General features: G+C 49.5%; 1 protein-coding gene across 1 annotated transcript in view; it reads left to right on the top strand.

Moving 5' to 3' along the window:
* MYO9B (myosin IXB) overlaps window positions 1–24,264 on the top strand; it is an 88,317-nt gene that overhangs the window by 29,463 nt on the left and 34,590 nt on the right. The window contains exons 2-10 of the mRNA XM_068981516.1: window positions 2,230–2,324; window positions 9,279–9,341; window positions 9,823–9,922; window positions 10,190–10,290; window positions 12,522–12,651; window positions 16,347–16,436; window positions 17,989–18,105; window positions 18,653–18,787; window positions 23,427–23,548. Of these exons, the coding sequence (XP_068837617.1) occupies window positions 2,230–2,324; window positions 9,279–9,341; window positions 9,823–9,922; window positions 10,190–10,290; window positions 12,522–12,651; window positions 16,347–16,436; window positions 17,989–18,105; window positions 18,653–18,787; window positions 23,427–23,548 (953 nt within the window). The remainder of the gene's footprint in view (window positions 1–2,229; window positions 2,325–9,278; window positions 9,342–9,822; window positions 9,923–10,189; window positions 10,291–12,521; window positions 12,652–16,346; window positions 16,437–17,988; window positions 18,106–18,652; window positions 18,788–23,426; window positions 23,549–24,264) is intronic.

Raw genomic sequence — 24,264 nt, 5'->3', positions numbered from 1 at the left:
TACTGTCTGAGCCCTGAAGGTACCCCCTTTACAACTGGGCCTGGTTTCCTCCCTGGGACCTCCTCTCCCTCAGTCACTCGTCCCCTGCTTGGCAGTCTGGCGGTTGGTTCAGGTTCTACAGCGAGGCCCGGTTCTGGGGTCTGGAGCCCCAGGGGCAGCAGGGGCAGGAAGTCACGCATCCCGTGACCTCGTCATCTGGGAGCATGACCGGTGCATGAGCCCAGCGGGGGCTGCTGCCCGGATCGCAAGCTCCACTGAATGGAGCCGTTTTCTGAGGAAGTGTCCCTGGCCTTCCAGCAGATCCTTTTTGACGGGGCTTCTGCCTCCAGGCATCGAGTCGGAAGCTCCTCAGAGATTGACCTGCATCCATCCTGCCTGCCAGTTGAGCGCTTGGAGAAAATCCGAACTCCTCTCAGTATCTGCCTGAGAGCCTGGCCACCTCTCTCCACCCTGCCCTTGTCCCCCACCCCACAGCAGACCTTGGCAGTGGCCTTCCCACCTCCTCCCAGCTGTGGCCTTCCTGCCGGGCTCAGCCTCCTCAAAAGGGAACAGCGTGAGCCTGATACCTTTTTCGCTATTGCCAAGCTTCCCTTTCCTTGTGCGACACCCCCACCCCATCCCATCTCTGCCTCTCTTCCCTCCGCTGCCCAGCCTCACCACCCTCACTTCTTTCGGCCTGTCACTCCCTGAAACAGGGACCACCACTGCCCAGGTACTTCTCCTGCCCCAAGTTTCCCCAAGATTCCACCGAGCCCTCCCCTTATCTGGGTACCATATGGGAAAGAGGTAACACCAGGAACTTGAGTAGGGGACAGAGGGTGTTCTCTTATTTTCATCTGGATGGTGGTCACATGGGAGACCCCGGGGGCCACTGCCAAGCCATGGGCTCTGAGCACTGCGCACACTTCCTCTCTGTCTTGGGAATGAAGCCCTAATTCACACCATGACGAGGTTGGACCCCAGAAGCATCATGCTGAGTGAAAGAAGCCAGACACGAAAGGCCACCTAGTGTGTGCCCCCACTTAATGTGAAATGTCCAGACCAGGCAAATAAATCCCGAGAGACAGAAAGCAGGTTGGTGGTTACCAGGGGCTGGGGAGTAACTGCTGAGGAGGATGGGTCTCCTTTTGGGAAGATAGAAATGTTCTGGAACTAAACAGAGGTGATGGTTGGACAGCGTTGTGAATGTACTGCGTGCCACTGAAGTGTTCACTTTTGGAACTTAGTTTTATGTTATGTCATTTTGACCCTAATTTTTTTTTAAAAATTGCCGTCAACCAGCTTGTCATGCCATGGTATTGCAAGACCCTCCAAGAAGGGACGAGTCCCCATGTCTGCTTCCTCACAAGCAGGCTGGCGGCTGGCCTGGAGCTGGTATCAACCCAGGGCCCAGCACACTCCTTCTGGAAAATAAATATTCTGGATAGTAAATATTTTCTGGCTTTGCAGGCCAGATGGTCTCTGTCATAGCTCCCCACCGTCACAGCACAGAGACAGTGGTAGGTGGTCGATAAATGAACAGGCCTGGCTGTGTGCCAGGACACTTCATTTGTGGATGCTGAAACTTGAATAGGATTTTTACATGGCAGGAAATATTACTTTTCTTGGGTTTTTTTGGTTTTCTTTTTTTAAACCATTTACAAATGTAAAAACCACTCTTGGCTCACAGGCAGTACAAAAACATACAGTAGACTGAATTTGACCACAGGCCAGAGTTTGCTGCGTGAACAGTTATTACTGAAAAAAAAATTCCTACAATTGGTGTTTCCAGTGTCCAGGACTTAGAACTTGAGCCCCTCCTACACCTCAACACAGAGGTGAAGAGCAAGCCCATAAGATGTGTGGGAAGCCCCTGTGGCTCAGTGGTAAAGAATCTGCCTGCCAGTGTGGGAGCCGCAGGAGACGTGGGTTCGGTCCCTGTGTTGGGCAGGTCCCTCGGAGGAGGAAATGACAACCCACTCCAGTACTCTTGCCTGAAGAATCCCATGGACAGAGGAGTCTGGTGGGTACAGTCCATGGGGACCCAAAGAAGTCAGGCACGACTGAGCGTGCGCACACACACTTGGGACGCGCTGGGCTGCCTACCTGTGTGTTTTCCAGGCGTCACCTGGAGTCTGTGAGTGGCTTCCAGTGAACCATGGCCCACAACACCCTGAGGGAGCCTCCAGGCTGAGGCCTGTAGAAATTTCATCCTCACAATCTGAAAACCTGCTTTTGTTTTCCTCGCAGGCTTTTGGAAATGCTAAAACAGCTCACAACAACAATTCCAGCCGATTTGGGAAATTCATCCAGGTCAACTACCTGGAGAGCGGCATCGTGAGAGGGTGAGTCAGCTGGTGCCCACGCTGTGCACTCCACCGTTGGTCTGGGGTCCTGGGCTTCCCTGCGGCAGGGACCCAGGACTGGGTCAGCAGGGAACTGAATGCTGAAGTCATGATCTTGCAGGCATTTGTGAATCATGAAGGGAAACGAGTATGATTTTTAGTCATTGATATGAAAGTTTGAGAGATGGCAGGAAGCGTGGGGGGGGGGGGAGGGCGGCACCTTCATAACCAAACCTACCTGCCACGGGGCATCGCCTAGGGCATTGAGGCACCCACTAAGTTAAGTACAATGAGCTAGAGTTCCTAGCGTGATGGGATTTGTCAAGAGCAGGCGAGGGCCCACCAACCTATTTCCTGATCTTGATGTTTCTGATTCCGTGGGTCTAGGAAGAGTTGATGTGGACTCTGGCATTTGCCAAATGTGCCCCTTTAGCTGGAAGGAGACATGATGCTAGGTAGCAAAGTAAGGCAGTTGTCCAGTTGTGCTGAAAGTGGGCAGGTGAGTGGGATGGAGGGAGGGATGGACGGGACGTAGACTGATGGATGGATTCCAGGGTGGGTGGGTGGATAGAAGGATGGGTAGATTCATAGATGGGTGGGTGATGGTTGGGAAGGTTCATGGATGGATGGATGGGTAGAAGGTTCATGGATGGGTGGATGATGGATGGACGATGGATGGGTAGCAGGTTCATGGATGGGTGGCCAGAAAAATGGATGGGTAGGTTTTTAGATGGATGGATGATGGATGGGTAGATTCATGGGCGGATGGATAGAAGGATGGGCGCGTAGATTCACGGATGGATGGATGGATGGATGGATGATGGATGGATAGATTCACGGATGGATAGAAGAATGGATGCGTAGATTCATGGGTGGATGGATAGAAGGATGGTCGCGTAGATTCATGGGTGGATGGATAGAAGGATGGGCGCGTAGATTCACGGATGGATGGATGGATGGATGATGGATGGATGATGGATGGGTAGATTCACGGATGGATAGAAGGATGGGCGCGTAGATTCATAAATGGATGGATGGATGGATGGGCGCGTAGATCCATGGATGGATAGAAGGATGGATGGGTAGATTCATGGGTGGATGGATGGATGGATGGATGGATGGATGATGGATGGTGGATGGGTAGATTCACGGATGGATGGATAGGAGGATGGGCGCGTAGATTCATAAATGGATGGATGGATGGATGGGCGCGTAGATCCATGGATGGATAGAAGGATGGATGGGTAGATTCATGGGTGGATGGATGGATGGATGGATGGATGGATGATGGATGGTGGATGGGTAGATTCACGGATGGATGGATAGGAGGATGGGCGCGTAGATTCACGGATGGATGGATGGATGGATGGATGATGGATGGTGGATGGGTAGATTCACGGATGGATGGATAGGAGGATGGGCGCATAGATTCGCGGATGGATGGATGGACTCACTGGTAGAGAATAAATGAGAGGGTGGATATGTAGACTGATGGATTTGGATGGGTAGGTTCGTGGATGGATGGATAGATTCATGGATGGATAATAGGTTCGTGGATGGGTGGATAGATTCATGGATGGATGATGAGTGGGTAGGTTCATGGATGAACAGATAGAAGGATGGAGGGGTGGTTTGATCTGTGGATGGATGGATGGGATCATTGGTAGATGGATGGATTCATAAATGAGTATATAGACTGATGGGTGGTTTGGATGGCTAGGTGGATGAGGAGACAAATGAGTTCATAGGTGGTAGCTGGATTCTGAAGTTGACTGCCAGGCGGAAGTTAAAACAGATTTACATTTTGTGCTAGAAATGTGAGTTCCTTATGTGAAGGTACAGTTACTTCAACTAAATGTGCAACTTTGAAATTGTGTTCCCAAAAAACGAAAAAGAAATTGTGTTTATTTGTATTCTGTGCAATGTTATGCTAATAAAAATACCTGGCAGCCTTATGCAATGAGTTAATGTTACAAGGAATTATCTATTTGGTCATACTGTGATTTCCACAGTTGATACTATAGGATTTTTTTCCTCTTAAGATGTACGTTCTGGGTAGTTTCAAGTAGTTAAAAAAAAATAATTGCGACTTAATACTGCATAGTGTTTTGGAGTTTTGTTTAACATGCAAAGGTCTTATGAGCCATAAACTATTTCACAGTGGGGAAAAAAAAAGACATTTCAGCACAGTCCATTGGCTGGTGACTTAAAGGAACCCTTCCCGCTCCACATTCTGGTGTGAGGGTCCACAGTGGCGGTGGGATTTGCAAAGGCTCCAGGTGATGCTCTGAGCAGTAGAATAAGAATCCTTAAATGTTAGATGCGGGGAGATCCAAGCAACAGGCCCATAGAGGCTGCACGAAGGCTCATGTGTTTCGGGAAGGCAGAGGTCCTCCAGGAGGATTGATTTCAAAATATCCGGGTTCTTCTGTCCATCTAAATCTGACTGGGATTCCCCCACTGGTCCAGTGGTTTTACGACTCTGTGCTTCCACTGCAGGGGGACAGGTCCAGTCCCCAGTCAGGGAACTAAGATCCTACTTGCCTCATGGCGTGGCAAAAAAAATAAACCTAAACCTGACTGATGATCATCTCAATTGATGGTGCAGGTTCAAGACAAGGACAGAAATGTTTTCTTCCCAAATCCTTCAACCTCTGACTTCTTTCCTTTTTCCGTCTGCCCAGGCTCTTAAGTGATGTAGGGAGAGAGACCCTCGCTAAAGGCAACATCTCCTCTGGCCCCTCAGACCCTCAGGGACACTCAAGAGTGGGCAGTTCTCCCCATGGTCCCCGCCTTCCATGGGCCGTCCAGTAGTCCCTTCCCAGCTGCCACTGGGCCCAGCGTGGTCTCTGCATGGGCAGAACCACTCTCCTGCCCCCACTTGCCCCGCAGGTTTCAGCCCTTTCTCCAGAAAGACCTTCACTCTTTATTTTATTCTATTCTATCCCGCTCTTCTGTGCGTCGAGGCTTACGGGATCTTAATTCCCCAACCAGGGGTTGAACCTGGGCCACAGCAGTGAAATCACAGAGTCCTAACCAGCGGACTGCCAGGGAATTCCCCCTCACTCCTTATTTTAAATCTGGTTTCTCCCATGGGTCCATATTGTATCTGCCACATTGCAGAGCCTCTGACTAGCAGGGGAAGCCCATGGTATCTTACTAAGTAGAAGACGCAGAAACCAACTGTTTTTCGTTCCAGCAGTTCCCTTGGGAGCAGAGACACCCAGAGGCTGCCTCACGTTTTCCTGGGTCCCGGACTGGCTCTGCAGGCCAGAAGCCGGAGCCTTTGCTGCCAGTGGGGGCCTCGATGCCCCTGTTCTCCCCCCAGATCAGTCCTTCCTGTGCTCTCCATTTCATGTCCCATGGCTGCTGAAACAGAGTATCACAGACCGGTCAGCACACAGCAATAAGAGCACAAAACAGTTATTCTCTCGTGGTTCTGGAGGCCAGAAGTCCAAGATCAAGGTGTGGGAAGGGCCATGCTCCCTCCAGGGGCTCTAGGCGAGGATCCCTCCTGGCCCCTTACAGCTTCCGGGGGCCCCAGGTACCCTTGGCTCTAGCCCCATCACCCCAGTCTTCACTCCGGTCTCCATGCGGTCTTCTCCCCTGAGTTTCTCTATGATCTCCTCCTCTGTCTTCTGGGATACTTGTCCCTGGATTTAGGGCCCATCTGAACCATGGAGGAGGATCTCGTCTCTCGAAAAATAAGGTGAGAGTGTTAGCTGCTCAGTTGTGTCCAACTCTTGCGACCCTGTGAACTGTAGCGTGCCTGGCTCTTCTGTCCCTGGGGTTTCCCAGGCAAGAATGCTGCAGTGGGTTGCCATTCCCTTCTCCAGAAGATCTTTCCCATCCAAGGATCGAACCCGGGTCTCCCCTACTGCAGGCAGATTCTTTACCGGCCGAGCCCCCAGGGAAACCCCATCTCCAGGTCCTTCACTTAATTTCATCTGCAAAAGTGTTTTTTCAGAATCACAGTCACACGTTCCAGGTGGACGTGTCTTCTGGGAGCCACCGTTTGGCCCAGCACATAGCAGGGCTGGCCCTCAGCGAAGCAGCCAGCCTGCCCTGCACGCCTCGGCTCTTGGCAGGCTCAGGGCAGCTGTGGTCCTGGGTCACTGGATCTCACAGATCAGCTGCAGCATCCTGTCTGTGGCCTTGGATTCAGGAAAGGAGGTCCTGCCTCAGCCCCTGATGGTGGCCTGGCCACGCTGGGTGGAAGGAGTGCACTTCCCGTCCAGGGAGTGGCTGCCACCAGCTTGCAGGGAGCAGGCCCAGACCTGGTTCTGCTTTTGGGCAGGTGACACTTTTCGATGCCGCTTCCCGACAAGGCCAAGGTTCAAGGGCAGTCCACCCCTCCCCCCAGTTCCCCAATTTGCAAGGCCTCGTGTTCCTGTGGGCTCAAGGGCTCAGTACGGAGGGGATCCCTGGCTGTGTGCAAGATCACCCCTGTAGGGGCCCAGGCTTCACGAGTAATCACCAAAGGCTGTGGCCTGTCAGATGACAGCTCGGTGCCCTTGGGGGGTCACTGTCCTTGCCCATGTGGCGAGACAGCACAGAGAATTGGCTGCAGATTGAGATGGAAACGTGAGTCTAGGACCAGAGGCAGCCTTCCTGCCCAGGAAAACAAAACTGCTGAGAACTACAAGTTACTGGTCAGAGGAGGGAGTGGAAGAAAATAGGAGTTTGAAAGAAGAGAAGACACGCGCATGCTGAGCCTTTGGAAACCCACCCCGTGCGGGGTGTGTGCCCAGGCATCCATTCAGCGTGTGTGTGCGCTTGTGCAAGGCTGCAGCCGAAAGACTGCCGTCCTGGAGACAGTCTGGAAGCATTCAGCAGGCCTGGGACCAGGGCCCTAATCCCCAGCTCCCTCTTCTGTATCACAGGATGGACTCAGATGAGGATGACCTACAGAGCTGTACAGCTCACATACCTGGTGATAGTGGACCCCATGAGAGTCAGGTCCCCACCAGGCCACCCCACTCCTGTGAGGTCCTGGACAGCACATTAACACCTCCTCCATAGTGGGAGCCACAGTGCCCCTCCTGGAGGGCATCTAAATCCAGTGTATTTAATCTCAGCAAAACAGTGCCTAGAACCTCGCAGTAGAGCTCCAAGAAATGTCTGAAGTCTCCATTAGCATTGAGGGTGTGGCTGTGTGAGTACCTCGTTCCTGCCCCAGGACCAACACAGCCTCAGGGACCCAGGCCCAGCCCACGTCCATCAAGTGATAAACAGATAAACAAAATGTGTATCTAGACATGTAGACACGGAGAAGGCAATGGCACCCCACTCCAGTACTCTGCCTGGAAAATCCCAGGGACAGAGGAGCCTGGTGGGCTGCAGTCCATGGGGTCGCTAAGAGTCGGACACGACTGAGCGACTTCCCTTTCACTTTTCACTTTCATGCATTGGAGAAGGAAATGGCAACCCCCTCCAGTGTTCTTGCCTGGAAAATCCCAGCGACGGGAGAGCCTGGTGGGCTGCCGTCTATGGGGTCACACAGAGTCGGACAGGACTGAAGTGACTCAGCAGCAGCAGACATGTAGACTATTGTGCCGATTTGCTCAGTCATGTCTGAGTCTTTTCCACCCCATGGATAATCTACCAGCCTCCTCTGTCCATGGGATTCTTCAGGCAAGAATACTGGAGTGGGTTGCCATTTCCTCCTCCAGGGGATCTTCCTCACCCAGGGATTGAACCCACGCTTCCTGCATTGACAGGCAGATTCTTTACTACTGAGCTACCTGGGAAGCCCGTACTTAGCCATAAAGAAGAATGAAGTTCTGATGCATGCTCCCAAGTGGCTGAATCTCAGAACCATTGAGTTGAGTGAAAGAAGGCAGGTTCAGTATCCAGCTGACCCTTGTACAACGCAGGGGTTAGTCAGAAATCTGCCGATGGCTTCGAGTCAGCCCGGCATATCCGAGGTTCCTCCAGTTCCCCAGTTCCTTCATATCTGTGGTTCGGCAGCTGTGCATTCACCCAACCGCAGATCGTGTAGGACTTCGGCATTTGCTATTGAAAAAAATTTCCACCTGTCAGTGGATCCACCGTTCAAACTTGTGTTATTCAAGAGATAACTGTACATACTAAATGAGTGTTTTGGTGTTTCGAGTTTTTTGTAATTCTAGAAAATCCCAAGTAATCTTCAGCGGGGTTGATCCGTGGCTGCTCGGGGGTGGGTGGCGGGAGGAGTGACAGAGGCCCCAAGAGTCTGCTCGGGATTAAGGGCGTGTCCGTTGTCTCGGTCACAGTGGTGGGCTCTCAGGGATTCGAGTGCGTCACAGCTCATGCAGTCGTACACGTTATATCTGTTGTGCATCAGCTATACTTGCTAAAGCCGGTTTTGAAAATTGCATAGAGATTATGGAAGGACCCAGTGAAAAACTCATCTGGGTGCATGCTTTTGAGTATGTATAGTTGATCATATGTCAATCATCAGTAAAGCTGTTTTAAGAAGAAGAGAAAAGTGAATCCGTTACCTTGTGTATCGATTTTCAATTGGAGAAACACTTCATGGCTGGGGAGATGGTGGAAGCAGGGTTCAACTTTCCGGTGTTATTCGGGAGTACATGGGTCTAATCATTTCAATTCCTGCCGCCTGGGGGGCCATCCCGAGTGATGCCAGGTTGGGCTTCCATACAACTATCAGCCCACATCCGGTGTGTAGGGCAGAAGTGGCCAGCCCAGGACCCTTATTTTTATAGATTGTAGTAGTAGGGTGAGGTGGATTTACGACAGTAGTATTTACCTTAAGAATGAAATCGTATTTACGACATTTAGGTTGCTTGTTTACGACACTCAAGAGCTATCACCCTTTCGTCCCTGTATTTACCTTGGGTCCAAGGTTGTTAATCTGCAGCTGGCTTTACCACAGTCATGAATCATTCTTATTCTTCAGGGAAGCAACATTAGCGTGTAACACTTGGTTCTTCTTTTTCTGCTTGATGACAGAGCGGTTGTCGAAAAGTACCTGCTTGAAAAGTCTCGCCTGGTCTCTCAGGAGAAGGATGAGAGGTAGGGGGATATTTCCTTGATGATCCCTGATGTCGCCTTCTTCCCTGTGAAAGAGAAAAGCAGATGTCCTGAGATGGGGAGTATCTCCAGGAGGCCCTGATGGATCTCCTAGGAACGTGAGCTGTGCCACCTCCTCCTGCTTATTTTTGTGCCTCCCCGGGGCTTTTCCCCGGAGTAGGCGCTTGGGTGTCTGCTGAAATGTGGTCAGATTAGCATCATCTCTGGTCCGCCAGTGAGTGAGAGATGCCCACCCTCTGAGGAATCTATTCACTGGAGAAGCTCATGGTTTGATTTTTGGAGTTTGGTTTTTTTAAAAAAAAAAAAAAAGATCATAAGAATCAACTTATTGTCTCCAATTTGTACATAATCGAGGTGCTTTTCCTCCCTGGCCTGGTCTCCAAAGCAATATTAGTAGTGGTTTGAAGAGTAGCTATCACTCGGCCTCCAAAAACAACTTTTTTCTCCTAATTTTGACCTACAGGAACTACCACGTGTTTTATTATTTGTTACTTGGCGTCAGCGAGGAAGAGCGTCGGGAATTTCAGCTAAAGCAGCCTGAAGATTATTTCTACCTCAACCAGGTAAACAGCCTCGAGCCCCAACCACAAACGCGGCCTGTGTTCTCCACGGGCTGTTTATGCTCTGCCAGGGGGTCAGAGGCCGTCCGCCTTGGCCCTCTCCAGCCCCCAAACCAGCTCCAAGGAGGCCCAGAGCGGGGCGGCATAAAGGAGTCCATTCATTCCCTGCCTCCCCCCGGCCCTGCCCCATCGGTTCCAGCCAAAATCATCCTCACACACCACCCTTCCCAGCCCAAAAGTACCCAGAGCACTGCTGACTTTGTTTTTCAGCATAACTTGAAGATCGAAGACGGAGAGGACCTGAAGCACGACTTTGAAAGACTCAAGCAGGCCATGGAGATGGTGGGCTTCCTTCCTGCCACCAAGAAGCAGTAAGTGGGTGGGCCCAGCCAGGCACCTCCCCCTAACTGGAGGTACCAGTCGCTCGGAAACCTGACCTCCCCCGGTAGGAACCTTGCTAAGGAGAGTAGCCCGAGGAGTGACGGAGGACTGTCCCCATTAGCCACTGGGAGATGCCAGTTAGAACCACAGGGCAGGACTTCCCTGGGGGTCCAGGGGCTAAGACTGTGCACGCTCCCAGGGCAGGGGCCCCAGTTTGGGGCACTAGATCCCACGTGCTGCTACTAACACCAAGTGCAGCCAAGCACATAAATGAATATTAAAACAAACAAACAAACAGGGCTTTTCAAAGGTCATTCATCATTTAAAAATCCTTTTCTTTTTTTTTCGACCACACCCTCGCAGCTCGTGAGATCTTAGTTCCCGGACCAGAAATCGAACCTGGGCCCTCAGCAATCAAAGTGTGGAGTTTTAACCACTGGACTACCAGGGAATTCCTCTGTCATTTAAAAATCTTAATTTCTTCATTAACAGACTAGAGATTTTGTTAATTAGCAGAAAAGCTACACTATCTCAATAGAGGCAGAAAAAAAAAAAATCTAAGAAAAGAAAATTTACTCAGGTATATTTACCCAAAACAAAAAAAAAAACCGCAAGGCTTTTGCCCAACAACGTGGGTATACTTCACATTACAGAGCCATACGGCTAAAAACGGCCAAGAAAGTGAATTTTATATGATGTGTCTTCAACCACAGTTAAAAATTATTTTAATTCTTCAAAACCACTCAGAGCATTCTCCACACCTTCCCAGGTGACCACGACACCCAGAGGGGACGCCTCTGCCCAATATGCTGCCAGGAGGACACCACGGGGCCAACTCCTGTGGACAACCATTGGGCAGCTTTTATTGCCGAGGCATGTACACAACCAAACGTATACACATGCTTGGCCAGCAGCACGCACAGGAATGCACACAGCAGCCTTGTCTATAACAGTCCCCAACCCCAGGAAACCCTCCCAAACGCCCACCAACCAGAGATTAAATAAATCAACACATTACAGTATATCCCTGCAGGAGTCGGCACACTTTCTGGGGACAGATAGCAAATGTTTTTCAGCTTCATGGGCCACACAATCTCTGTGGCGTGTTCTTTGCATTCTGTTTTCTTAACAACCTTTTAAAAGCTTAAGAACCATCCTCAGCTCAGGTGCTGTGCAGAAAAAGGCCCCAGTTGGCCAGATACCAACCCTGCACAGCAGTGGTTCCCACTGGGGTCCTGCTTGTGCTCCCAGGGGACACTTGGCCTTGCCTGATGACACTTTTGAGTGTCACACTGCAGGTGTAGCCGGAGGGGCCAGGTGGGTAGAAGCCAGGTACCAGCAGTGCCAAGGCTGAGAAGTGGCAGCGTTAAGAATAAAGAATGTGGGAACTTGCCTCGGGAGCCCAGTGGTTAAGACTCCACTGCAAGGGACCCAGTCTCTGTCCCTGATCAGGGAACTGGCATCACACGCACCAGGCAGCTTGGCCAGAACAAAAGAAAAGTACATGAGTAAATCTTTTCAAAAAAAAAAAGGAATGAACAGGGCTACATGCAGTAACACACATGACTCCCCCACCTTACACCTTTTCAGTGGCAGGCCCAATGTAAGTACACGTGATTTCACCAAAGCCACGTTCACAGATGGCGTTAGATGTCAGGACAGCGGTTCCTCTTTGGAAGCTAGGGAGGGTCCAGGGCCTGAAATGTTGTTCTATTTTTCGGTCTGAGTGTTAGTCACAAGCATCTCTACATTTGGTGACGCTTCATCAGACTCAGCACCTGGGGATGGAATTCCCTGGTGGTCCAGTGGTTAAGACTGCACACTTCAAATGCAGGGAGTGCAGGTTCGATCCCTGGTCGGGTGACTAAAATCCCACATGCCTCACAGTGTGGCTGAAAAAGAAAACAGCATCTACACTTGGGAAACTGTGTGCATTTTTTGGGGGGGGGGGGTGCGTATGCATGTGATGCCTCCATAAGAAAATTTTTAAGCTCTCCCAAACCACCAAGAAAAACAATAGAGCTATGTGCCTCCAAAGTCCTGTTTCACAGAGAGTTGCCAACAGAGGAGTGGTCGTCTTTCGGATTTCTCGTGTTCTGACTAGAATGGGTGCTTTTACGAATACAGCCCAGGTCGCTGGAAACTTGAGCGCAGTTCACTGGAAGCTTCTGCTGTCTCGAGACTGGGGACGTGCCCCAACCTTGGCTCCTTCTCTCCCCAGGATTTTTTCCATTCTCTCGGCCATCTTGTACCTAGGCAACATCACTTACAGGAAGAGAGCCACGGGCCGAGACGAAGGCCTGGAGGTTGGGCCCCCCGAGGCGCTGGACACGCTGTCGCAGCTCCTGAAGGTACTGTCCCTGGGCCTCAGCCACAGTGGCTGCCCACTGAGGCCCAAGCTTCCTGCACTGGCTGAGCCTCTGTCCGCTGCTTCCGCCCCCGCCGTCCCTGCCGTGTCCCTTCCTCATTTCTTTTCTTTTCTTTTTTTTAATCGAGCTATGATTGATTTTACCTTCAGACAGACAGCATACATGATTCAGTATCTGTATCATCTGTTGCCAGATGGCCACCACAAGAAGGCTAGTTAATGCTTGTCAGCTCAGTGACCGTGAGATTCGTTTCCTCTTGTCATGAGAACGTCCAAGACCTACTCTCTCGGCAGCTTTCATTTACGCAATACGGTCATATTAGCCGCAGTCGCCACGCTGCACACTACATTCTCGTGACAGTTGACGACGAAAAGTTTGTGCCTTTGAGCCCCCTTCACACGTTCACCCACCCCCCATTCCTGGCAGCCACCAGTCTGTTCTCTGTATCTGTGAGTTTGGGAGGTTTGAGGGGTGTTTTCTTCTTGTTTTTTTTTCTTTTTTAATTCCACATAGGAGGGAGATCATACAATATGTCTTTGTCTGACATCTCTGTGAACATAATACCCTCAGGGTCCATCCGCTCCTCATTTCCTTTTTTTTTTTTGGTAATTGAAATATAGTTGATTTACAATGTTGTGTTACTTTCGAGTGTACAGCAAAATGATTCAGTTCTGCGTCTATTCTTTTCTAGATCCTTTTTCGTTATAGGATGTGGAGCATAGTTCCCTGTGCTGTGTGCTATGCAGTTGATTATTTTATTTATAATAATGTATATGCTTTGAAGCTCAGTCGGTAAAGACTCTGCCTGCAATTCGGGAGACCTGGGTTCGATCCCTGGGTTGGGAAGATCCTCTGGAGAAGGAAATGGCAACCCACTCCAGTGTCCTTGCCTGAAAAATCTCATAGACAGAGGAGCCTGGTGGGCTGCATGCAGTCCTTGGGGTCGCAAAGAGTCGGGCACGACTGAGCGACTAACGCTTACTTACTTACATTTGTATCATTTTTTAAAGATTCTGCATATAAGTGATATCATGTGATATTTGTCTTTTTCTGACTTATTTCACTTCACATAATACCCTCAAGGACCATCCCTTCTTCATCTCCTTCTATTTTTTTTTTTAATTGAAATATAGGCATTTTACAATGCTGTGTTGCTTTCAGGTGTCGAACGAAATGCCTCAGTTCTATATATATTCTTTTATAAGTTACTGCAAGATACTGGGTGTAGTTCCCTGCGTTGTACACTATAGAGTTGATTGTCTGTTTTATATATGTGTGTATATTTTAATCCCAAGCTCCTAATGGATCCTTCTCTCTGCCCCTTCCCCTTTGATAACCATAAGTTTGTTTTCTATGTCTGTGATGCTATTTCTCTTTTGTAAATATGTTCATTTGCATCGTTTTTTAAAGAATCCGCGCATAAGCGATGTCACGTGGTATTTGTCTTTCTCTGTCTGACTTACTTCACTTCGTAGGAAAATCTCTCGGTCTCTCCTTACTGCTGCAAATGGGATTCTTTCTTTCTTTTTCTGGCAGAGTAGCGTTCCATGAACATTCACACCACATTTCCTTTACCCATTTTCGCCTGTTGATGGACATTTAGGTTGCTCCGTGTCTTGGCTGCTGTATTAGTGGTGCTGTGAACATTGGGGTGCAGGTATCTTTCTGACCCGTCTTCCTTCTGGGAAGGACCATCTCCCATCTCAGCCCCTCACTGGAACGGCCCATCAAAGCTTTTTATATATTTGTATAACTGAATCAGTTTGCTGTATATCTGAAACTATCTTAACGTTGTACATGAACTATGATTTTTTTTTTAAAGCATCATTTGATCAGCAAGGTTGGTTTGTGGTTGGATCATCCCCTTGTCCACTTGGCCTCAAACCCGGGAACACTGGACAATGTCTGGAGTCGTTTGGGGGGTACTAGTGTCATCTGGTGGAGAAGGCAATGGCACCCCACTCCAGTACTCTTGCCTGGGAGGTCCCATGGACGGAGGAGTCTGGTGGGCTGCAGTCTATGGGGTCGCAAAGAGTCAGATACAACTGAGCGACTTCCCTTTCACTTTTCACTTTCATGCATTGGAGAAGGAAATGGCAACCCACTCCAGTGTTCTTGCCTGGAGAATCCCAGGGATGGGGGAGCCTGGTGGGCTGCCGTCTATGGGGCTGCCGTCTATGGGGTCGCACAGAGTCGGACACGACTGAAGTGACTTAGCAGCAGCAGCAGCAGTGTCATCTGGTGGGCAGGGGATGCCATTTAACAGAATGCACAGGACAGCCCCCACAGCAAAGTAGCATTATTCACTCAGTCATTCCAGCTCTTTGCAACTCCATGGACCATAGCCCGCCAGCCTCTTCTGTCCATGGAGTTCTCCAGGCACGAATACTGGAGTGGGTTGCCGTTCCCTTCTCCAGGGGATCTTCCCAACCCAGGAATCGAACCTGGGTCTCCCATGTTGCAGGCAGATTCTTTACCACCTGAGCCCCTGAGGAAGCTCAAAGAAGGACCCAGCCCCAAATGCCTATGATGCCGAGGCTGTTTTCTGAACCTGTGTTCCATTTGTGGCTCTTTAAAGTGCGCCTGCGTGCAGGAGCCCCAGCTCCCGTTGTGCTCATGGGAATGAGTGAGTGCGTCTGTCAGGAGATGGAGACAGCTCCCCTGGCCCAACTCTTGGCTGCCCATGGACAGCGCTTGGCAGTCAGGGAGGAGCAGTCTCCTCGCTTAGCCCTCGCACCCAGACCAGGAACCCACTCCAGCAGCGACAGCTATAAACACAGGCAGCACCTGGACCAGAGGGCTGCAATGACACCCAGGCCTGTGTGACCACAGTCTAGGCCATCGAGCAAGCCTGTGGGTGTGAACATTCTGAGGCACACCAGTGTTCCACACACTGTGGGTTGGCAGCCCTGAGGGTGGGCTCTGGGCCCACTTCCTGGCCCAGCTGCCGGGGAGTCCTTCTTCCGCCCTCCTCAGGCCTTGCCTCAGTGACACACGGATCTAGTCAATAAGCTCTCCAGCTTTTCTCTCCTCTTTTTTTTTTTTAAGTTTTTATTTATTTATTTTTAATTGAAGCATACAGTTGGCTTGCAGTGTTGTGTTTCTGGTATAAAGTGATTCATGTGTGTGTGTGTGAATGTATATCTGCATATGGGCTTCCCTGGTGGCTCAGCTGGGAAGGAGTCCGCCTGCAATGCAGGAGACCCTGGTTCGATTCCTGGGTCAGGAAGATCCCCTGGAGAAGGAATAGGTTACCCACTCCAGTATTTTTGGGGTTACCCTGGTGGCTCAGTAGGTAAAGAATCTGCCTGCAATGTGAGAGACCCAGGTTCGATCCCTGGGTTGGGAAGATCCCCTGGAGGAGGGCATGGCAACCCACTCCAGTATTCTTGCCTGGAGAATCCCCGTGGACAGAGGAGCCTGGTGGGCTACAGTCCATGGGGTCACAAAAGAGTCGGACACGACTTAGACTAAACAACAGCGGCAACAACATGTGTGCATATGTTCCTTAAAAATTATTTTCCTTTACAGGTTATTACAGGATATTAAATATAGTTCCCTGTGCTATACAGTAGGACCTTGTTGTTTATATATTTTATATAGATTAAATGTATCTGTTAATCCTAAACTCCTAATTTGTCCCTCCCCAACCCTCTTCCTCCTTGACCATGAAACAGGTGAAGCGAGAAATCTTAGTGGAAGTTCTGACCAAAAGAAAAACAGTGACCTCCAATGACAAGCTCATCCTTCCCTATAGTCTCAGTGAGGTGAGTGCTGCCCTGGGTTCTCATGGGGTGCCCAGGCCCAAAAACATAGGTGCGCAGGGTGGGAATAGGGAGAGCCTTCAGAAACAGCTGGCATGGGTGGTCATTTTCCTGCCCCTCATTTGACCTCCTCATGGCTCAAATGGTAAAGAATCCACCTGCCAATGCAGGAGACACAGGAGGCACTGGTTCCATCCCTGGGTCAGAAAGGTCCCCTGGAGAAGGCTGTGGTAGCCCACTCCCGTATTCTTGCCTGGGAAATTCCATGGACAGAGGAGCCTGGCAGGCTACAGTCCTTGAGGTCACAAAAGAGTCGGATACAACTGAGCATTCAACAGCACAGTTTGACAGAGGAGAACCTTGGAAGCTCAAACTAGCTTATACAGCTCAAGGGGCAGAGCTGGAGCCACGTGTGATGGTCTCTGTGTCGAGCTGTTTAGTGGGCACGCTGGTTCTCACCAGCAGAGGACAGCCACCTGCAGCTTGCAAGCCAAACCCGGCCTGCTTCCCGCTTGTCAATAAAACTTCATCGGCACTTGACCACGGCCATTCATGCACATGATCGTCTGCCGCAGTGGCAGAGCTGTGCCGCAAAGCTGACCATGCTGACTGACTGGCCCTTGCCCGAGAAAGCTTGCTGACCCCTGGGTTAGAGCGTGACCTTTACAACCGTTGTGTGGGTCCCTGCGTGCTGATAAGACGCCTCTCTCTAGCCTTTGCCCCAGTCTCAATGTTTTCTCTGTGGCATGTTCTTCTTGCGTTTTTACACCTCTAGACTTGCAGGTTGGGGAGCATCAGGAAAGTACCTAGCCCCGGGGGCAGGGGGGTATTTTTAGCTCATGGGAGAAGCTGCTCAAGCATCTAAAATGGATACCTAGACACTTGGAGCCCCTGTGGGCAAAAGGTGCTCAGCCGTGGTATGTGACAGGTGCCACAGGTCACTGGAGCCCACAGCACAGCTGCTCCCTGGGGGCACTGAGCTGAGCGAGGGTGATAAAGGCCAGGTACAGGGCAGCATCCTACACAGCTCCATTTCCACAACACCAGAAGACCTCATTATCTAGATCTTGATAGCAGGCTGAGTAAGTCCTGTCACAACTTAGGTCTGAGAGCATACAAAGAAGGAATTTCTTGTAGGTAAATTAGACCCCAGTGAGCCTTTTTTAAAAATTGTAAACATCAATCACCACTTTTCGGCACACAGTGGCCTGGCCCATGATGCTCCCAGAACCGCAGGGGTTGAACCCAGCCCAAGCTCCTGGTTTATTCTCCCACAGCGCCCTCCCTGAGCCCATGCGCCCACCCCAGCAGTCCCCAGGGTCCTCTGAGGAGCAGGCCGTCCCATGAGAAAGACTTGGCCAGACCCCAGGCTGCCAGGTCAGAGCTTCATGCTCTGGTGTGCAAGGGCGTCCGAGTGGACAGGATAGCAGGCAGAGTGAGGAGGGGAGGTATCAGAGGAGCTGAGTGTTTCAAGTCACCACCTTGACCTCCCCGTGCACAGACCTCGGGGTCACACCTCGGCAAGGTGTGACCCCCCAAAACTCTGCGCCCACAGGCCATCACCGCCCGCGACTCCATGGCCAAGTCCCTGTACAGCGCGCTGTTCGATTGGATCGTGCTGCGGATCAACCACGCTCTCCTCAACAAGAAGGACATGGAAGAGTCTGTCTCGGTGAGGGCCACACCTCCTCGGCTGGCAACCTGTGACCCTGGCTGCAGTCGGTCAGGCGTGAGGCCGGTTTCTCCCCTCAGCAGCCCCAGGGAACCAACAGGATGCGGTTCTCGGGGCCCAGTGCAGAGAGAACAGGGGACTCTGGGACTTTCCTGTTGGCCCAGCGGTTAAGACTCTCTGCTTGCACTGCAGGGGGCATGGGTTCCATCCCTGGCTGGGGAACTAAGATCCTGCAGGCCACACAGTGCAGCCCAAAACAGAAGTCAGAAACACAGGGCTCTGTTTAATATTACAGGTTGTGTCTACTCAGTGTTCTGTGCCAGCCTGGATGGGAGGGGGGTTGAGGAGAGAAGAGGTGTATGTGTGGCTGAGTCCCTTCGCTGTTCACTTGAAACTGTCACATTGTTAATTGGCTGTACCCCAATACAAAATAAAAACTTTAAAGTTTGAAAAAAAAAATATTACAGGTTCTAAGACCCTTAGCATCAGACAGGTCGCTCCCAAGGGAGTACTCACCAGTAATAACCATTCTCGCCATCTCCCCCAGTGCCTGTCTATCGGAGTCCTCGACATCTTTGGGTTTGAAGACTTTGAGAGGAACAGTTTTGAGCAGTTCTGCATCAACTACGCCAACGAGCAGCTCCAGTATTACTTCAACCAGCACATTTTCAAGCTAGAGCAGGTAAGGAAATACCGGCTTATTCACCCATCCAGTCCTAGGAGGAAGGGAATGAGCCAGAACCGGGATCCCCCTGGGGACCTGATTTGTCATCAAACCGGCCCCAGAATTTTTCTCTGCAAAAAAGGGAGAGTCAGGGAACATTCCCACCCAGCCCCAGATGAGGCAAAAGGCGGGGATATTTGACGCCACAGGTCGGTGTTGTACTTTCTGTCTGCTCAGACGTGAAAGTTGATTCAATGGGAGACAAGCTGAGTTGCCTTGTAAGGATTTGCTTCAGTCAACAATGAAGATATCCCATGTTATAGGTGTTTTCACTTCAAAATAACCAGCCTTCTTGACCCAAGTATTGTCCTTCCTATGATGGATTCTGACGAAAGAAAGCTGATGGGTTTATACACATGTATATGTGAGAGTATGAGTGTTAGTCCTTCAGTCGTGTCTGACTCCTCAGGACCCCATGGACTGTAGCCCACCAGGCTCTTCTGTCCATAGAATTCTCCAGGCAAGAATACTAGAGTGGGTTGCCATTCCCTTTTCCAGGGGATCTTCCCAACCCAGAGATCGAACCCAGGTTTCCTGCATTGCAGGCGGATTCTTTACTGTCTGAGCCACCAAAGAAGCCCCTATATTTAGCTCATACTTAGCTAATTTTATTATTATGTCTGTTAGCTGAAACTCATATTTCTCACTTGAAATGTGGCTGGTCCAAATTGAGTTGAGTAGGAAGAGATAGTGGATTGCAAGGACCTAGCGCAGGGGGAGAAAGGCATTTGGGGGACTTCCCTGGCAGTCCAGTGGTTAAGACTCCACGCTTCCTGGGCAGCCCGGGGGGGAGGGGCGTTGGGGGAAGAATGGATACATGCGTATGTATGGCTGAGTCCCTCTGCTGTGCACCTGAAATTATCACAACATTGTTAATCCGCTGTATTCCAATAAGATAAAAAGTTGTGTGTTTTGTTTAATAAATAAAGATAATTTCCATAATCATTAAAAAAACAATCCACCTTCCTCTGCACGGAGTTCAGTCGCTCAGTCGTGTCCAACTCTTTGTGACCCCCACGGACTGCAGCACGCCAGGCTTCCCTGTCCGTCACCAACTCCTGAAGCTTGCTCAAACTCATGTCTGTTGAATCAGTGATACCATCCAACCATCTCATCCTCTGTCATCCCCTTCTCCTCCTGCCTTCAATCTTTCCCAGCATCAGGGTCTTTTCTAGTGAATCAGTTCTTCACATCAGGTGGCCAAAGTATTGGAGTTTCAGCTTCAGCATCAGTCCTTCCAATGAATATTCAGGACTGATTTCCTCTAGGATTGACTGGTTTGATCTCCTTGCAGTCCAAGGGACTCTCAAGAGTCTTCTCCAACACCACAGTTCAGAAGCATTAATTCTTTGGTGCTCAGCTTTTTTTATGATCCAATTCTCACTTCCATACGTGACTGCTGGACAAGCCATAACTTTGACTAGATAGAACTTTGTTGGCAAGGCAGTGTCTCTGCTTTTTAAAATGCTGTCTAGGTTGGTCATAGCTTCTCTTCCAAGAAGCAAGCATCTTTTAATTTCATGGCTGCAGTCACCATTTGTAGTGAATTGGGAGCCCCCAAAAATAAAAGTCTGTCACTGTTTTCATTGTTTCCCCATCTATTTGCCTTGAAGTGATGGGAATGGATCCCGTGATCTTAGTCTTCTGAATGTTGAGTTTTAAGCCAACTTTTTCACGCTCCTCTTTCACTTTTCATCAAGAGGCTCTTTAGTTCTTCTTCAATTTCTGCCATAAGGGTGGTGTCATCTGTGTATCTGAGATTATTGGTATTTCTCCCAGCAATCTTGATTCCAGCTTGTGCTTCATCCATCCTGGCTTTTCACATGATATACTCTGTATATAAGTTAAATAAGCAGGGTGACACTATACAGCCTTGACATACTCCTTTCCCTGTTTGGAACCAGTCTGTTGTTCCATGTCCAGTTCTAACTGTTGCTTCTTGACCTGCATACAGATTTCTTGGGAGGCAGATAAGGCAGTCTGGTATTCCCATCTCTTTAAGAATTTTCCACAGTTTATTGTGGTCCACACAGTCAAAGGCTTTGTCGTAGTCAAAAAAGCAAAGCTAGATGTGTTTTCTGGAACTCTTGCTTTTTTGATGATCCAACAGGTGTTGGCAATTTGATCTCTGGCTCCTCTGCCTTTTCTAAATCTAGCCTGAGTATCTGGAAGTTCACAATTCATATACTGTTGAAGGCTGGCTTAGAGAATTTTGAGCATTACTTTGCTAGTGTGTGAAATGTGTGCAGTTGTGTGGTAGTTTGAACATTCTTTGACATTGCCTTTTTTTGGAATTGAAATGAAAACACTTTTTCCAGCCCTGTGGCCACTGCTGAGTTTTCCAAATTTGTTGGCATATTGAGTGCATCACTTTAACAGCATCATCATTTAGGATTTGAAATAGCTCAAATAGAATTCCATCACCTCCACTAGCTTTGTTTGTAGTGATGCTTCCCAAGGCCCACTTGACTTCTCATTCCAGGATGCCTGGCTGTAGGTGAGTGATCACACCATCGTGATTCTCTGGGTCATGAAGATCTTTTTGTACAGTTCTTCTGTGTATTCTTGCCATGTCTTCTTAATATCTTCTGCTTCTGTCAGGTCCATACCATTTCTGTCCTTTATTGTGCCCATCTTTGCATGAAATGTTTCCTTGGTATCACTAATTTTCTTGAAGAGATCTCTCGTCTTTCCCATTCTGTTGTTTTCCTCTTATTTCTTTGCATTGATCACTGAGGAAGGCTTTCTTATCTCTCTGTGCTATTCTTTGGAATTCTGCATTCATATGGGTATATCTTTTCTTTCCTCCTTTGCCTTTCGCTTCTCTTCTTTTCTCAGCTATTTGTAAGGCCTCCTCAGACAACCATTTTGCCTTTTTGAATTTCTTTTTCTCAGGGATGGTCTTGATCCCTGCCTCCTGTACAATGTCATGAACCTCTGTCCATAGTTCTTCAGGCACTCTCAGATCTCATCCCTTGAATCTATTTGTCACTTCCACTGTAAGGGATTTGATTTAGGTCATACCTGAATGGTCTCGTGGTTCTCCCTACTTTCTTCAATTTAAGTGTTCGTCTTGCAGTAAGGAGTTCATGGTCTGAGCCACAGTCAGCTCCCCTGTAGGGAGCACGAGTTCTAGCCCCAGTCCAGGACCTGAGATCCTGCATGCCATGCTGCATGGCCAGAAAATAAAATTTTTTAAAAAGGCATTTTTGTCTCGTTTGTAAAGGGCCGTGTTTGTAATTTTTTATGTCAGTTAAATCACATGTCATGATGTTGACATACATCATACGCCTTGGGTGTTTTGGGTTAAATTAACTGTATTGTTTAAGTTAACTTCGCCTGCTTTCTTTTCACATTTTTAAACATGGCTGTTAGAAAGTTCAAAGTGACATGGGTCTCACACTATATGATTGCTGGGACATTCATATAAGAGCAGGGGCTGCCCAAAATGACTGGCACATGGCCACACCCCTTTGCTAACACAGCATCTGTCTCCTTTCATGCTACAAGAGCAAAGCTGAGTCATGCAGACCCCATCTAACTCATAAAGCCTAATATATTTACCATCTGGCTCTTTACAAAGAAAGTTTGCTGACCCCTGGGTGATTTTAAGCATGATTTTTAAGCACTCCGGTGTGATACAGTAAGTCCCCTACATCATGAGCGAGTTCTGTTCTGATAGTACGTTCGTAAGTCAACCAGAGTTAGCCTAGGCACCTAATTGGGTTTTCCAGGTGGTGCTGTGGTAATCTCCCTGCCAGTGCAGGAGAGATGCAAGTTCTATCCCTGGGTTGGGATGATCCCCTGGAGGAGGAAATGGCAACCCCACTCCAGTTTTCTTGCCTAGAAAATCCCATAGACAAAGGAGCCTGGTGGGGGCTATAGTCCATCGGGTCACCAAGAGTCAGATACAACTGAGCGACTGAGCGTGCACACACACACACACACACACACACACACACACAGTTAAAACATAAACCTGTACTGTTACAGGTTTAGAATAATTTTCACACAGATAATACATTAAACAAATGCAAAAAAGGAAGAAAATATCTTTAATCTTCAGTACTTTGAAAAGTACAGTAGTACAGTGCAACAGCTGGCATACAGGGCCTGGCGTGGAGTGAACTGGCAAGAAGCGTTACTGACTGGAGGAGGGAGAGGAGGTGGGAGAGGATAGAACTGGAGATTGTCAGCAATAGACGGCAGAGGGCAAGCTGCACAGCCACTTACAGAGGATGCGTGCAGGTGGCAGTGGACACCAGACACGTGAACTCACTCACACGATCGGACATGTGAACGCACAGTCACATCTTTGAAAGTTCACCACCTGAAGGTTCGTATGCAGAGGACTTACGGAAGATCTTTGAGAATACGCGTTCCTGTTCCCTGTTGCTAATGGCTTATTTCTCAAATAATGTTATGTATTTATTGATATATTTCTATTGCTCCATTAATACGCATTCTGTGTTATTTGCACGTTTATATATAAATACGTACGTGCGTACATAAAGTATTTTTACGTAGGACGTGTGCTGCGTAGATGTTACTGTGCCCATGAAACGATGAACGTAACAGATGCCCTTGAACCCCGCAGGAGGAGTACCAGAGCGAAGGGATCTCTTGGCACACCATCGACTACACGGACAACGTGGGCTGCATCCACCTGATCAGCAAGAAGCCCACCGGCCTCTTCTATCTGCTGGATGAAGAGAGCAAGTGAGTGTCCCTGCATCCGGTTCTGCAGCCCCGGGGCCTTCCTCGAATCCATTCCATCCCAGGAACTCCCAGGCTGCTCAGATTCATGTGCCTGCAAATCCTGACCCCACATTTGCCGTTCACCAGAGAAATATTAACACCCACAAGAGCTGTGAACTCAGGGACACACCCTCGCCCTCCCAGAAGTCTTTGGGAAAGACTTGTGGGACCTGAATCTAGAAGCCGGTCACAGGCTTGGTGCAGCCTTGCAAAAGGCAGGGAGTGGAATCAGGGCCCCGGATACGAGATTCTCCACCAAGCCGGCCAGCCCTCGTCCACAAGACATGATGAAGGCTGGAGATGGTCACTCTCGAGCTGCTTTGTGCTTGGTCACTCAGCCAGAGTTCCTGAATCGCAGCCTGAAACAGCAGAAATTCATTCTCTCACAGTTCTGGAGACCAAAAGCGCAAAATCAGCCCTGATGGGCCAAAACCAGCGTGTGGGAGGGCCGCCCTCCCTCCGAGGAGGAGACTTCTTTGCGTCTTCCACCTTCCGGGGCTTCAGGTGTTCCTGGCTTCTGGCTGCGTGACTCCAGTCTCTGCCTCTGTAGTCACATCATCTTTGTCCTTCTGCTTCATCTCCTCTTCCTATAAAGACTCCAGCCTATTAGATTAGTACCCACTCTAATGACCTCATCTTTTTAGGGGAGAGTGGGGACCGCGTCATACAGTTCGTGA

This window comes from Capricornis sumatraensis, chromosome 9 (genome assembly GCF_032405125.1).
Source record: "Capricornis sumatraensis isolate serow.1 chromosome 9, serow.2, whole genome shotgun sequence".
In the NCBI taxonomy this organism is placed as follows: Eukaryota; Metazoa; Chordata; class Mammalia; order Artiodactyla; family Bovidae; genus Capricornis; species Capricornis sumatraensis.
This window is presented reverse-complemented; position numbering and strand designations above follow the sequence as displayed.